This window comes from Zea mays, chromosome 4 (genome assembly GCF_902167145.1).
Source record: "Zea mays cultivar B73 chromosome 4, Zm-B73-REFERENCE-NAM-5.0, whole genome shotgun sequence".
Taxonomy (NCBI): Eukaryota; Viridiplantae; Streptophyta; class Magnoliopsida; order Poales; family Poaceae; genus Zea; species Zea mays.
In genome coordinates, this window is record NC_050099.1 from 39304137 (window position 1) to 39318188 (window position 14052).

General features: G+C 42.3%; 3 protein-coding genes, 1 non-coding gene and 1 pseudogene across 4 annotated transcripts; 4 read left to right on the forward strand and 1 right to left on the reverse strand.

Annotated features, from left to right (window-relative positions):
- Window positions 1–897: 897 nt before the first annotated feature.
- On the forward strand, window positions 898–1798 carry LOC103653121 (uncharacterized). The gene has a single exon (XM_020551821.1). The coding sequence runs from the start codon at window positions 964–966 to the stop codon at window positions 1666–1668; it is 705 nt and encodes a 234-aa protein (XP_020407410.1). The 5' UTR covers window positions 898–963; the 3' UTR covers window positions 1669–1798.
- Window positions 1799–5262: 3464 nt separating this feature from the next.
- Window positions 5263–6259, forward strand: LOC109945501 (uncharacterized). The gene has a single exon (XM_020551822.1). The coding sequence runs from the start codon at window positions 5358–5360 to the stop codon at window positions 6063–6065; it is 708 nt and encodes a 235-aa protein (XP_020407411.1). The 5' UTR covers window positions 5263–5357; the 3' UTR covers window positions 6066–6259.
- Window positions 6260–8249: 1990 nt separating this feature from the next.
- LOC103653122 (uncharacterized) lies at window positions 8250–9419 on the forward strand. Its single transcript, XM_008680086.4, has one exon. It carries the CDS (start codon window positions 8382–8384, stop codon window positions 9270–9272), a length of 891 nt encoding a protein of 296 aa, XP_008678308.2. The 5' UTR covers window positions 8250–8381; the 3' UTR covers window positions 9273–9419.
- A 1299-nt stretch (window positions 9420–10718) lies between these two features.
- On the forward strand, window positions 10719–11528 carry LOC109945502 (uncharacterized; annotated as a pseudogene).
- Window positions 11529–12447: 919 nt separating this feature from the next.
- TRNAL-CAG (transfer RNA leucine (anticodon CAG)) lies at window positions 12448–12528 on the reverse strand. The gene has a single exon. It is a non-coding gene; the product is annotated as a tRNA-Leu (tRNA).
- Between the last annotated feature and the right edge of the window lie 1524 nt (window positions 12529–14052).

Below are 14052 nucleotides of genomic sequence, written 5' to 3' on the forward strand. Positions count from 1 at the left end.
GCTCCGCTGTACTCAGGAATTTAGTAGAGAATTGCGACTGATCATTCAGAGCGCGGGGGGAATTTGACACCTCAATCCCGAATTGGCTAAGTTTGTGGCAAACATAGGAATAGTTCTTTCTTTTTCTTTTCTTTTTCTCTTCTTTTTATTGATTGTAAAAGTACCAGGTTCTAACTTTTACTTTTCGCTTTCTAATAAAATGCGCAGTAGGGGTTCCCCCTCCTGATCCTTCAAAAAAACCAGATGACTTGCATGACATCAACACTGCTCCATCCATTAGAGAAGGGTTAGACTGTTAGAGGATGCACGAGTGCGCTACACTGAATTGTCATGATTTTTTGCAGACAACAGGAGCACAACATGCTCTATCAAAGCTACAATACTATAAAACACGCCTGTAAATCATCTTGAGGTTGCCAAAGGTGTTGCACGCCTCAATTAAACAAAAAAGAATGAACAGGCCAGCAATGCTGACTTCAATTAAACGTATGAGGACCCACCAGACTAGAATGCATGGGAACCTGGAGCTGGGAGGCGAAGTCGACTGGGTGTTCACCCCTCCACCGGCAACTTCCATGCTAATTAATCCATCTCACGGTCTAGATCAGATGCTAATCTCGATGCCGTTGCATCCATGCAGGCGAGCTAGCCAACCATAGCACAGACATGACAGCCTTGTAATCAAGCCCAATGGCCAATGCAATTCTTATTAGTTGGCTTTAGTTGCAACGCTTGACCATGCAGTTGGTCACACATGAGAATGATTCTCCTTGTCTGCTGATTCTGCTCAGTGCATCTGATTCTCCCTGTCTGCTGGTTCAGCTCTGCAGTTGCATCCACCTCCTTCGCTATATAAACAAGGAAGCCGAAGCCCAGAAGACACCAATTTAGCAGCTTGCCTTTTATCTTTCTTCTCTCCCACTCCAAGAAGTTCCAGTGTGTCAGCTTTCACGAATTCCAAGGATGGCTTGCCGCCTGAGATCGGCTAGCATGCCTTCGAGCCCTCATTCCAGGGAGACCAATGTTGAGGAACAGATTCTATGCCTGAAAGCAGCCATCTCTCTGCCTTCAGTGACTGTCGAAACCGTATTCGATGATCTGAGCAAGCTCGGGAGCATCTACAACCACATCGACGCACTCACATGCTTGCCCAGGAGCCAGAGGAAGGCAGTGGAGGAGGAGGTTGAGCACTCCCTCGTCCTGCTCGACCTCTGCAGCATTGTGCAAGAGAGCTTTGTTGAACTCAAGGCCTGTGTCCAGGAGATACAGTTGGCTCTGAAACGAGGTGATCACACAGCTGCCCATACCAAGATTCAGTGCTATGTGCGCTCGGCCAAGAAGGCACAGAAGCTGTTCAAGAAGGTCAACAAGAAGACTGTCTCTGACATCGAAGGATGCTGGGTGATCAATCTGGTTGCTGGAGCGAGGGAGATTGCTGCGTTGATCCTTGAATCGACATTGCATCTCCTGTCAAAGCAAATTGTGGTCACAAGTTCTAGCAAGTGGTCACTTGTTTCCAAGTCATTCCGAAAGAAGTGTGTCATATGTGAGGCAGAACAATTGCAAGGGTTGGAGCTGGACATTGTTGAACTTGAGAGCAGAGTAGGGACATTGTTCAGGAAGTTGATCCAAAGCAGAGTGTCTCTTCTTAATGCTCTTAGCTTGTAGACAGACCATACAACAAGTCTGACCCCCTGTCGCCTTTTAGAGGATTCGCTGATATCCAAACAATTTTGTGTGCACATACACAGGAGAAAATGTACAGAAAATTACTCAATGAGAGATAGTTTTTCATCCATTTTGTTTTTTTTTTGAAAGGGAGAGGCAAAAGACTTGCCGCTCCAATATATTAGAAGGTGTAGGACTAACAGGAAATTACAAGAAACCAAGACGACTTACAAGACTAGAAGCGAACTCCTGAACAAAATTACTAAGCGGACCTACTAAGCGTACCTACTAGCCAGCCAGGCCATGGAAACAACCAACTAACTCTTTGACCACTAGCGCGACCTGCTCCGCTGATTTAAGCTGACTGTGAAAGATTCTATTGTTCCTCTCTAACCAAATGCTCCACCAAAAATAAATGATAAGGCCATCAAAGGATCTTCTCCAAGGCTTGTTGCACCTACTTCTCAAATTTCTCCACCAGTCGTACAATGAATCAGAGCCATAGATCCCCTTAAAGGACGAAAGATTCGCCCAAGCCAAGATTCTGTCCCACACCTCCCTGCTGAAGGGGCAGTCCTTGCAGAGATGAACCGTCGTTTCAAAGGTCGAATTACAGAGACAACAAGAAGGATTGTGAGGCCATCCCCTTTTCTGAAGGTTCTCTGCTGTCAACACTCTATTGTGTAAAAGAGTCCAAGCGAAGAAGCGACACTTGGGTTCAGTTTTTGCTTTCCAAATGGAACAAATTTTCATTGTGCAGAAGTTTGTTGAGAACTGAATGTTATATGCGCTGCTTGCACTGTACTGGCCATCAGTCGTCCATCTCCAAGAGATGGAATCCTCCAAGTTATTAAGTTCGTGCATGCTACTGATAGCCTGCCATAGGGTTACAAAATCTTTTATTTCGTCTTCTCGTATGCATGGCAGACATAGCTGAATCCAGCTATTGGCTCTAAGAGCATGAAAAACTGAGATGTTCTTCTTCCTTGCTTTCTTGAACAGAATTGGCGCTATATTCTTAGGCGCCTGACCATGGATCCAACTAGATTTCCAAAAACTTGCTGTTCTCCCATTACCAACGTTGACTACCGTGGATGCATTGAAAAGTTCTTCATCTATTTTGTCGCATGGCGATTGCAAACCAATCCACGCCTTATCCCTGTTCTTCCAACGCATCCACAGCCATCTGATTCTTAAAGCCCTTGCGAAGCGTTCTAGGTTCAGAATGCCAAGTCCCCCCTTGTTCTTTGGCTGACATGTTGTAGACCAGTTGATCAAACAGTGTCCTCCGCTGCAAGCTTCAGGGTTGTTTCCTTTCCAAAGAAAGCCTCTTCTTATCTTATCAATTTTCTTTAGCAGCCATTTTTGAACTGGAAAAACCGTAAGATGATAAATCGGTTGGGCTGTTAATACAGATTTAACCAATGTTTCTCTGCCTGCTTTAGAGAGTAGTCTGCCTTTCCATCCGGCCAGTCTGTTGTTTATTTTTTCCAGTAGCGGTTGCAAGGAGATCCTTTTAATCTTCCTAAAGTGGAGGGGAAGACCAAGATACTTTCCAGGTAAGATAGCATATTTACCCGGGAACACTTCGGCAAGATTTGACCAAAGCGACTGAGGATAGCGAATTGGAAAGATTTCTGTTTTATCAAAATTTATCTTCAGCCCTGAACAACCTTCAAAGACTTCCAGAATCGTTTTGAGAACTTTGAGGTCCGACTTGTCTGCTCTCACAAACACCCCAGCATCATCTGCATATAGGGAACAACGAAGCTTTGCCCCTTTAGGCAGGACGCTTCCCAGTAGCCCAGCCTGAGCCGCCTTATCGATCATACGCTGGAGAGGGTCCATTGCTAAAATGAAAAGAAATGGAGAAAGGGGGTCCCCTTGTCGTACACCACGCCTGTGTTTAATTCTATTTGTCGGCTCTCCATTTATTATTATTTTGGAGGAAGATGAGCCCAGAATTAGAGCGATCCAGTCTCGCCACCTTTGGGAGAAACCAAGGGCCTTTAATACATCAAGGAGATAAGCCCAATTTATGGAGTCGAAGGCTTTCGAGATGTCAAACTTGATGAAAAGCGCAGGCTGACCCCTCTTGTGCATCTTCATAATCACCCTTTGAACATATAAGAAGTTATCATTGGTGTCTCTCTTGTGATTAATTTTATGATGTCCATTCTTGCCTGTGATGCCTTTACGTTTTACATCATGCCAAGGTCAATATCATTTGAACTGTTATGCAAATGCGCGTTCTCCTGTGTTCTACATCATTGTGAGAAAAATGAGCCGGCCAGAATATTCTTGTTCACATGAGATGTGCCTCAACAGCAAGCCCGGGATCCCTATACAGTGGATCTTGCTCTCCCTAGCTCAAACATGCCAACTCCAAACCATGAGAATTTATCTCCTACCACGATTTGTTGCCAAGAAACCAATAATGTAGCATTTACTATTGACTGGAATCTTGTACAACTGCACAGTTGATATCAATATGGCCTTCTCTTTGAATACACCTTTATCTTTTTTTTTGTTAACATATATAATCAGTAGGGGAAGGGCAGGCTTGGTGTAGTGACTAGTGATGAGAGCACGGGTTTAAAGCAGTCTCTCCGGATTTGCGAGGGGAAGGCTGGGCTCGGGTTATTTCTTTCCTAGACTCCATTCATGTGGAAGCCTCTGACACTGGGTCTACTCTTTTATACATAATCAGTAGGGGTTTTACCTCTCCAGTCCCTCAAAGAACATCACTCTCTTATATAGCTGTATGGCATTTCACTGGACTTTGTGCCATCTACGTATGATCAGGTTATGTACTGTTAATTTGACCCACCAAAATGAATTTGTTAGATCTTTTTGTCTCTTTTTCTTATTAACATGATTCTTTCTGGCCTCTTATAACTGTTTTTTCAGAGCATGGATCTTCAGAGTGAACCCTTAGAGCATGAATCATCAGAGTAAACCCAACAGCAAGAAAGTTTTTTGTAATTTCATCAATTCTCTTGAGTGAAGCATAGCAAATTCATTAAATTAAGTGTTTAGTAACCAGATGACTCATGTGACACCAACACTGGTCTATGCCTCTGTCCATTAAAGAAGGATTAGAGGATGCGCGAATGCACTAGACTGAATTGTCATGATTTATTGCAGACAACGGGACCACAACATGCTATGGCAAAGCCACAAAATTGCAAAACATGGTTTTAGATCAGCTTGAGGTTGCCAACGGTGCTACACGCTTCAATTAAACAAAAAGAATGAACATGCCAGTCCATCAGATCAGAATGCATGGGACACTGGAGCTCGGAGGCGAAGTCAACTAGATGGTCACCCCTCTACAAGCAACATGCAGGCTAATTAATCCATCTCATTATCTGGATCAGATGCTAATCTCTATGCCCTTTCGGCCGTGCAGGCGAGCTTGCCAGCAATAGCGCAGACATGACAGCCTCGAATCAAGCTAGTTTGATAATGCAGTTCTTGGTTGGCTTCGGTTGCAACGTATGAGTCGGTCACACATGAGAATGATTCTCCCTGTCTGCTGGTTCAGCTATTCACTGGCATCCACCTCCGTAGCTATATAAACAAGGAAACCGAAGCCCGGAAGACACCATTGCAGCAGCTTGCCTTTGATCTTTCTTCTTTCCCACTCCCAGAAGTTTCAGAGGTTCACACCTTTCACCAATTCAAGGATGGTGTGCCACCTGAGATCTGCTAGCATGCCTTCGAGCTCTCGCTCCAGTGAGACCTCTATTGACGAACAGATTCTGAGCCTGAAAGCAGCCATCTCTCTGCCTTCAGTGTCCATCAAAACCATGGTGGATAGTCTGAGCAAGCTCGGCAGCATCTACAACCACATCGACGCACTCACATGCTTGCCCAGGAGCCAGAGGAAGGCAGTGGAGGAGGAGCTCGAGCACTCCCTGGTCCTGCTCGATCTCTGCAGCGCTGTGCAAGAGAGCTTTGTTGAGCTTAAGGCCAGTGTCCAGGAGGTGCAGTTGGCTCTGGAACGAGGTGACCACACGGCTGCCCATACCAAGATTCAGTGCTATGTGCGCTCGGCCAAGAAGGCACAGAAGCTGTTCAAGAAGGTCAACAAGAAGACTGCCTCTGACATCGAAGGATGCTGGGTGATTAATCTGGTTGCTGAAGCGAGAGAGATTGCCGTGTTGATCCTTGAATCGACATTGCATCTCATGTTGAAGCAAATTGTGATTCCAAGCTCTAGCAAGTGGTCCCTTGTTTCCAAGTCATTCCGAAAGAAGTGTGTTGTATCATGCGATGCGGAACAATTGCAAGGGTTGGAGCTGGACGTTGTTGATCTTGAGAGCAGAGTTGGGACATTGTTCAGGACGTTGATCCAGAGCAGAGTGTCTCTTCTTAATGCTCTTAGCTTGTAGACAGATCATACAACAGGTCTGACCCCCTGTGATTAGCATCCGCCTTTTAGAGGATTCACTGATATCCAAACAATTTTGTGTGTACATATACAGGAGAGAAAATATACAGAAAATTACCAATTGAGAGTTTTTCGTCCATTTTGTTGTCAGCTGGTGTCTCTCTCGTGATTAATTTTATAGCGTCCATTCTTGCATGTGACGCCTTTACGTTTTACATCATGCAAAGGTCAATATCATTTAAACTGCTGTGCAAATACACGTTCTCCTGTATTCAATATCATTATGAGAAAAATGAGCTGGCCAGAATAATCTTGTTCACATGAGATGTGCCTCAACAGCAAGCCCAATATCCTTATACAGTGGATCTTGCTCTCCCTAGTCCCTACCTCAAACATGCCAACTCTAAGCAAGCCCAAGAAACCTATAATGTAGCATTTACTATTGACTGGAACCCTTTACAACTGCACAATTGATATTAATATGGCCTTTTCTTTGAATACACCTTTATCTTTTTTTAGCATATATAATTAGTAGGGAAAAGGCAGGCCTGGTGTAGTGATGGCTAAATCACCAGGTCACTGACTCTCCGCATTTGTGAGGGGAAGGCTGGCCTCAGGTTATTCCTTTCCTAGACTCCATTCATGTGGAAGCCTTCAACACTTGGTCTACTCTTTTATATATAATCAGTAGGGGTTTTACCTCTCCAGTCTCCTAAAAAAACAGCAATCTCTTATATAATTTTTATGGTATTTCATTGGACTTTGTGCCTTCTATGTATGCTCTGGCTATACACTGTTAATTTGACTCGCCAAAATGAATTCGTTAGATCTTTTGTTTCTTTTTCTTATTAACATGGACACATGGTTTTTTCTAGCCTCTTATAACTGTTTTTTTCAGAGCAAGGATCTTCAGAGTGAACCCTCAGTCACTCAGAGCATGAATCATCAGAGTAAACCCAAAGGTAAGAAAGTTTTTGTAATTTCATCAATTCTCTTGAATGAAACATAGCAAATCCATTAAAAATAAGTGCTTACCGACCATATTGTTATAAATAAATGCGACACAAATAGGATCAATCACAGAGAAGACACGAATTTAACGTGGAAAACCCCTCCAAAGTGAAGGGGAAAAAACCACGGGCGCCGGCCGGCAACTTCTCACTATTTTTGGGTGGTTACAGATCGCAGGAGATTTACAATAGAGATAGATATCTCCTGCGGCTTACAAAGATATTTATAGAGGTGAAACCCTAAAACGATCCGTACCAATGATATCACGAATGAAGTGATAACGAATATCAATATGTTTGGATTTCTCAGTAATCATCTGATCTTTGGTGAGATGAATGGCACTCTGGCTATCACAATAGATGGTAATGCAAGACTTAATTCCACATAGCTCTGAATATATACCTTTCAACCATAAGGCTTCCTTAGTAACTTCTGCAATTGCCATATACTCAGCTTCTGTGGTAGACAAAGCAACAGTATCCTGTAAACGAGCTTTCCAACTCACAGCACAATCTCCAATAGTAAAGACATAACCTGAAAGAGATCTCCTCCTGTCTAAATCACCACCATAATCTGAATCAACATAGCCAATCAGACCATCTCCAGATTTACCAAAACATAAACAAGCACTAGAAGAACCACGTAGATATCTGAAAATCCACTGAACAGCTTTCCAATGCTCTTTACCAGGATTAGACATGTATCTAGCAACAACGCATATGACTCGCATGACACCAACCCTGTTCGGCGACGGGCCTCCGCTTCGCTCGCCAACTTGGCCGCCTTCTTCAGAATTTGGATCACAAACTCAACACATATGACTCGCATGACACCAACCCTGTTCTATGCCTCTATCCATTAAAGAAGGGTTAGAGGATGCACGAATGTGCTAGACTGAATTGTCATGGTTTATTGCAGACAACAGGAGCACAACATGCTATAGCAAAGCCACAAAATTACAAAATATGGTTTTAGATCAGCTTGAGATTGCGAAAGGTGCTACACGCTTCGATTAAACAAAAAAAAATGGGCATGCCAGCAATGCTCACTTCAATTAAACATGTCAGAACTCATTACATCAGAATGCATGGGAACCTAGAGCTGGGAGGCGAAGTCAACTAGATGGTCACCCCTCTACCAGCAACATGCAGGCTAATTAATCCATCTCATGATCTGGATCAGATGCTAATCTATATGCTCTTTCAGCCGTGCAGGCGAGCTTGCCAGCAATAGCGCAGACATGACAGCCTCGTAATCAAGCTAGTTCAGTAAAGCAGTTCTTCTTGATTGGCTTCGGTTGCAGCGTATGAGTTGGTCACACACACACGAGAATGATTCTCCCTATCTGCTGGTTCAGCTCCGCGGTTGCATTCACCTCCGCAGCTATATAAACAAGGAAACCGAAGCCCGGAAGGCACCATTGCAGCAGCTTGCCTTTGATCTTTCTTCTTTCCCACTCCCACCCAGAATTTTCAGCGTTTCACAGCTTTCACCGGTTCCAAGGATGGCGTGCCACCTGAGATCTGCTAGCATGCCTTCGAGCCCTCGCTCCGTTGAGGAACAGATTCTGAGCCTGAAAGTAGCCATCTCTCTGCCTTCAGTGACCATCGAAACCATGGTGGATAGTCTGAGCAAGCTCGGGAGCATCTACAGCCACATAGACGCGCTCGCATCCCTGCCCAGCTGCCAGAGGAAGGCAATGGAGGAGGAGCTCGAGCGCTCCGTTGTCCTGCTTGACCTCTGCAGCGCCATGCAAGAGAGCTTTGCAGAACTCAAGGCCAGTGTCCAGGAGACGCAGTTGGCTCTCAAAAGAGGAGACGACGCGGCTCTTCATGCCAAGATTCAGTGCTATGCGCGCTCAGCTAAGAAGGCACAGAAGCTGTTCAAGAAGGTCAACAAGAAGACTGCCTCCGACATCAAAGGATGCAGGGTGATCAGCCTGGTCGCTGAAGCGAGGGAAGTTGCCCTATCGATCCTCGAGTCGACACTGCATCTCCTGGCGAAGCAGATTGCGGTCCCAAGTCCCAGCAAGTGGTCACTTGTATCCAAATCGTTCCAGAAGAAGAGAATCATGTGTGAGGCGGAGCAGTTGCAAGGGTTGGAGCCGGAGATTGCTGGTCTTGAGAGCGGAGTTGGGACTTTGTTCAGGACGTTGATCCAGAGCAGAGTTTCTCTTCTCAATGCTCTTAGTTTGTAGGCAGATCATATAGCACTCTGACCCCCCCTGTGATTAGCGTCCGCCTTTTAGAGGATTTGCTGATCATACAAACAGTTTTGTATGTACAGATATATGAGAGAAAGTGTGCAGAAATATACTCAATTGAGAAGCAAAGTTTTTGGTCTATTTCGTTTTGTCTCCTCTGCTCTGTCTCTTCCCTTGTGACTATTTTGTGGTGTGTATTCTTTACTGTGATTTCTTTTTGTTTTGCGTGATGCAGACCAACAAAACAAAAAACAGTATTTGACATCAGTATGAGAAAAATGAGTCGGCCATAATATTCTTGTTCAGGTGAGATGTGCCTCAACAATAAGCACAAGATCTTGCTCTCCCTAGCTAAAACATGCCAACTCCAGACCACGAGACTTTATCTTGTAATACTATGGCTTGTTTCCACCAATAACTTTCAACTGCCCATTTTTTCCCTTGAACATGAGGAGAGCTGTGTCATCGTATTATGAGAAAATTTGACTGCGCAGTTAGATATTAGTAACATGGACCTTCTCTTTGTATGCACCTTTATCTCTTTTTTTTTTGTTAATATATATAATCAGTAAGGGTAACCCTTCCTGTTTCCATCACTTATGAAATTGTCTCATCTACTTCTATCCTATGTATATGAGTATAATTTGGCTAGACACTGAACAATTTGACCCACAAAAATGGATTGCTAGATCTTTCTGTCCTCTATTTTATTAGTCTTTAATATGCCTTTTCTATTCTCTTTTTTCATTGCATGGATCTTCAGATTGACGGCAAAGGTAAGAAAATTCAAACAATTTTGTCAAGATTTACTTGAATGATACATAATAAATTCATTTATTAGTGTTTATCAACCAGATCGACAATAACAAAGCTATACCTGATTTGAGGATTTGTGAATGCGCTAGACTGTATTTTGTTGTGGATAACAAATTCTTTCAAAAAAAAAGGAAGTTGTGGATAACAGGAGCACAATATGCACAAAGCCACCAATTTACAAAGCACATCAGTAGATCATCTTGAGATTGCCAAAGATGCTAGTACGCGCTAAATTAAACAAAAAAATGAACATGCCAGTGATGCTGCATGAGGATTCCATTCCACCAGAACCAGGCAACAGTGTAGCAGGCATGAACAGTGAGGTCAACTGCTGCCTCCACCAGCATTCGCAACAGCTCCTCATCTTGCATTGCACAGCTTGCTCACTGATGCCATGATCTGGATCTAACACTAAAATACAGACTCGCGCACACCATTTTGCCTCTTACCTAAGGAAACAAACAAACCGAAAGCATCAGCTTGTCATGCAGATAGGTGGTTTTGTTGCAGCAGCACAACACCTCCCATCAATGAGATTCTTGTTGTCGATACCGTCGACGAGTTCATTTCTTCACATTGTTTGGTTATATAAAGAGGCCTCTACAGCCCTGTCGACACCATTGAAGCAGTTCAGCATCTGCTCTTCTCTTACTTTCTAGAGAGAAAAATAGCATCACAGTTTCCATTACTACCCTGGCTTACCATCTCAGATCTGCTAGCGTGCCTTGTAGTCCTCTCTGCAACGAGGTTGATGCTCATAAGCAGCCCCAGAGCGTGAAGACAACAGTTTCTTCATCATCTGTGGCCATTGGAACCATGTGTGTTGGTTTCAGAAAGCTCGGAGGAGTCTACAACTGCATCTGCGAGCTGGCGTGCTTGCCCAGCAACCAAGTTACACAACAGAGGAAAACAGTGGAGTAAGAGCTGGAACGCTCACTTGTCTTGCTCGTTCTCTGCCATACTATGCAAAAGAGCTTTGGAGAACTCTAGATGAACACCATGGACATGCAGATGGCTCTCAAGAGAGGAGACGGTGCACTTGTCAACCTATTTTCTGAAGCCAAAGAGGTTGCAGTCTCCATGCTAGAAACGTCACATCTCTTGACAAATCATAATTGCTTTCTAGCAAGTGGTCGCTTGTCTTCAAGACACTCCGAAGAGGAGAGTTGTGAGTGAGGAGCAATTGCACGAGTTAGAATTAGACATTGTTGATCTTGAGAACGGAGTTGAAGCTCTGTTCAGGACATTGATCCAGAGCAGAGTGGTCCTCTTCTGAATTCTCTTAGTTTGTAGATAGATCATACAAAAGTCTGTCAGCCTGTGATTAGCGTCCACTTTTTAGAGGATCTGCTGATCATCAATCTTTTTTATGTAAATATGAGAGAGAGTATATATAAAGAAACTGAATCCATAAAAAAGCAATGTTTTGATCCATCTGATGTTGTCAATTTTTGTGCTCTCTTCCTTAATTTTTCCTGTAGCTTGGCATGTGATGTGGTTCAACAACAGGCACAGAATCCTTGTAAACTGGATCTTGCTCTCAATAACTAATACCATGCCACTTTCAGAAAGATGGAATAACACGCAGGGAATATGACAGTAATAGGAGCTGGAGTAAGCTGGCATGTTGCTTCTTGTTGCCAATACTAGGAACATGAACACATAGTTCAGTTAGACTAGACCCAATGCATAATAAATTTGGACAGCATGCGGATCATCTTGAAACAACAAAATTCAGATTCTAAATGTTGCAAGAACAGCAGGCTTGCCAAACATGCCAGCAATGCTTGCACGTGTACAATCATGCATGAACTGTGAAGTCAACTGTTCCTTCCGTCTATTTTACTCCGGATGCAAAGATTACTCATCGATCTCACAATCTCAATAAGAGATTGGTGAAATACACATACTCGTGCAGATGAGTTTGCTGCTGCTTCCGGCTTAGACATCACATGTGGATCATAAGCTGCACTGCATTTAGAGATGCCTCTCAAGCTGGTCAAACCAACAACAACAACAACAACAAAAAGGTATTCCAGCTTGTCATGAAGATGTTTGGTTTCGTTGCAGGAGCACGACACGGCATTGTCAATTTGTTTCTACAAGGTCAGCAATGTCACTCCTTCAACTTGTATCAGTATACATAGAGGCAAAACCATAGCCAAGAACACGCCATTGAAGCAGCTTATCTCAAATTCTCAGTACAGTTTCCACTTCAACCATGTCTTGTTTTGCCGGCTCAGATCTGCTAGCCAAAAAAACATGTATTTTAAAAGAAAAGAAAAAACACGAGCTGACCTGCATTGAATTTGAGGGAAAATCTTAAAAACATATTTTAAAGAAGAAAAAATATTGTCAAGAATGGGATTTGAACCCATGCCCTTTCGGACCAGTACCTGAAACTGGCGCCTTAGACCAACTCGGCCATCTTGACATTTGGTGATTTGTTATAGTTTTGTATTTATATACACTACAATATCATGAACATGGTTTATATACAACTATATTTAATATGTTCAGTGCATTTTTCGAGTTATACATCTATATATGTGCACACGCTATTCTAACTCATATGAGTGCATATATTTTTTGGGTTAGACTCTGCAATGTAGTTATACAGCTACGTAACTTGTATGAGCACGAGTCATGGTTCAGATTGTGAATGGAACAAACAAATTTGCATTATATTCTCTAATTCATCACATATTGTTATTCATAATAAAATTAGTAAAACCAAAGAAATGGAGGGACAAACAAAATGGGGAGGGAGAATGTGATGCACCAAAACTTAACCATGGATATTTACTCCTTGGAATATCATGTATAGTAGCAAATATGCTCGTGAATCAAAATAATGCTTATATATTGTTGCATGACCACTTAAATGATTTGTGGATCTATGATGTATTTAATAATTATACCATTGTAGCATAACCATCTAATTTAACCTAATCACAAGTACGTATATCAGTTATTTGACACTAAATATAGAGAAGTCGACCAAGTTAAACTCGGTAATTTATCGAGTACACCAAAAAAGAAGAACCCAATAATTCATGTTTTCATCAGGACCATAAAAAATGGATAAAACTTATAACATTTTTTTAAAGTGTTTCATATGTCACATTGTAATAAAATCAGGGTATTTTATAGAGCAAGATTCAGAAAAACAATAAAAGATGATCATTTTACAAAAGCAGTGGAAACTTTAGTAGTTTTTGAACAATAAAGTAGGGGAAGAGATGTAACAAATAAAATTCCATGATCACAATAACAAAGAAAGTCTTGTTGAGCCTATCAGGAGGTATCCACACACAACAATGGTTAACATCCACCTGCTACCTCCATCAGAGGGAAACAAACTCTAAGTATACTGTATACTCAATAAGACTTACGTGACTAGGTGAAAGTAGTCTCCTAACTCGATCTCAAGGATATTCAGATTGCTCTTTGGTCCCTCCATTTTAGTCCCTAAATTGCTAAGTACGAAAACTAATATAGAGTTTTAATTTCTATATTTGGCAATTTAAAGACTAAAATGGAATAAAATAAAGGGACTATAAAAATTAGTCTTTAGAAACCAAATGCCCCCTTAGTTTTGTCTTTTCTTAAGAAGTTTACTAGTAGTGCATCCTTATGTGCAAAATTTTAGCAGTTGGTCCAGTTTCATTTATTATCTAACCATTCGAGGTAAGCACACATATACTACTCTCAAGCATGTGGCAAGCAACCAGAATATATTTTATGATTCGGTGGTAGCTTTATCATTATCTCCTTGTTCCAGTTGTTACTATAGTGATTGTGAAATGGCAAATGGTACCCATATCAAAGAGGTTGGCAATTAGAGCAACTCCAATAGTTATGTAATTTTTTGCTCTCTTAATCACACATATAAGAAGTTGCTAAATAACTTTGGGAGTCAAAATTTGTGAGTTCTCTAATAGTTGTCTAAATATAG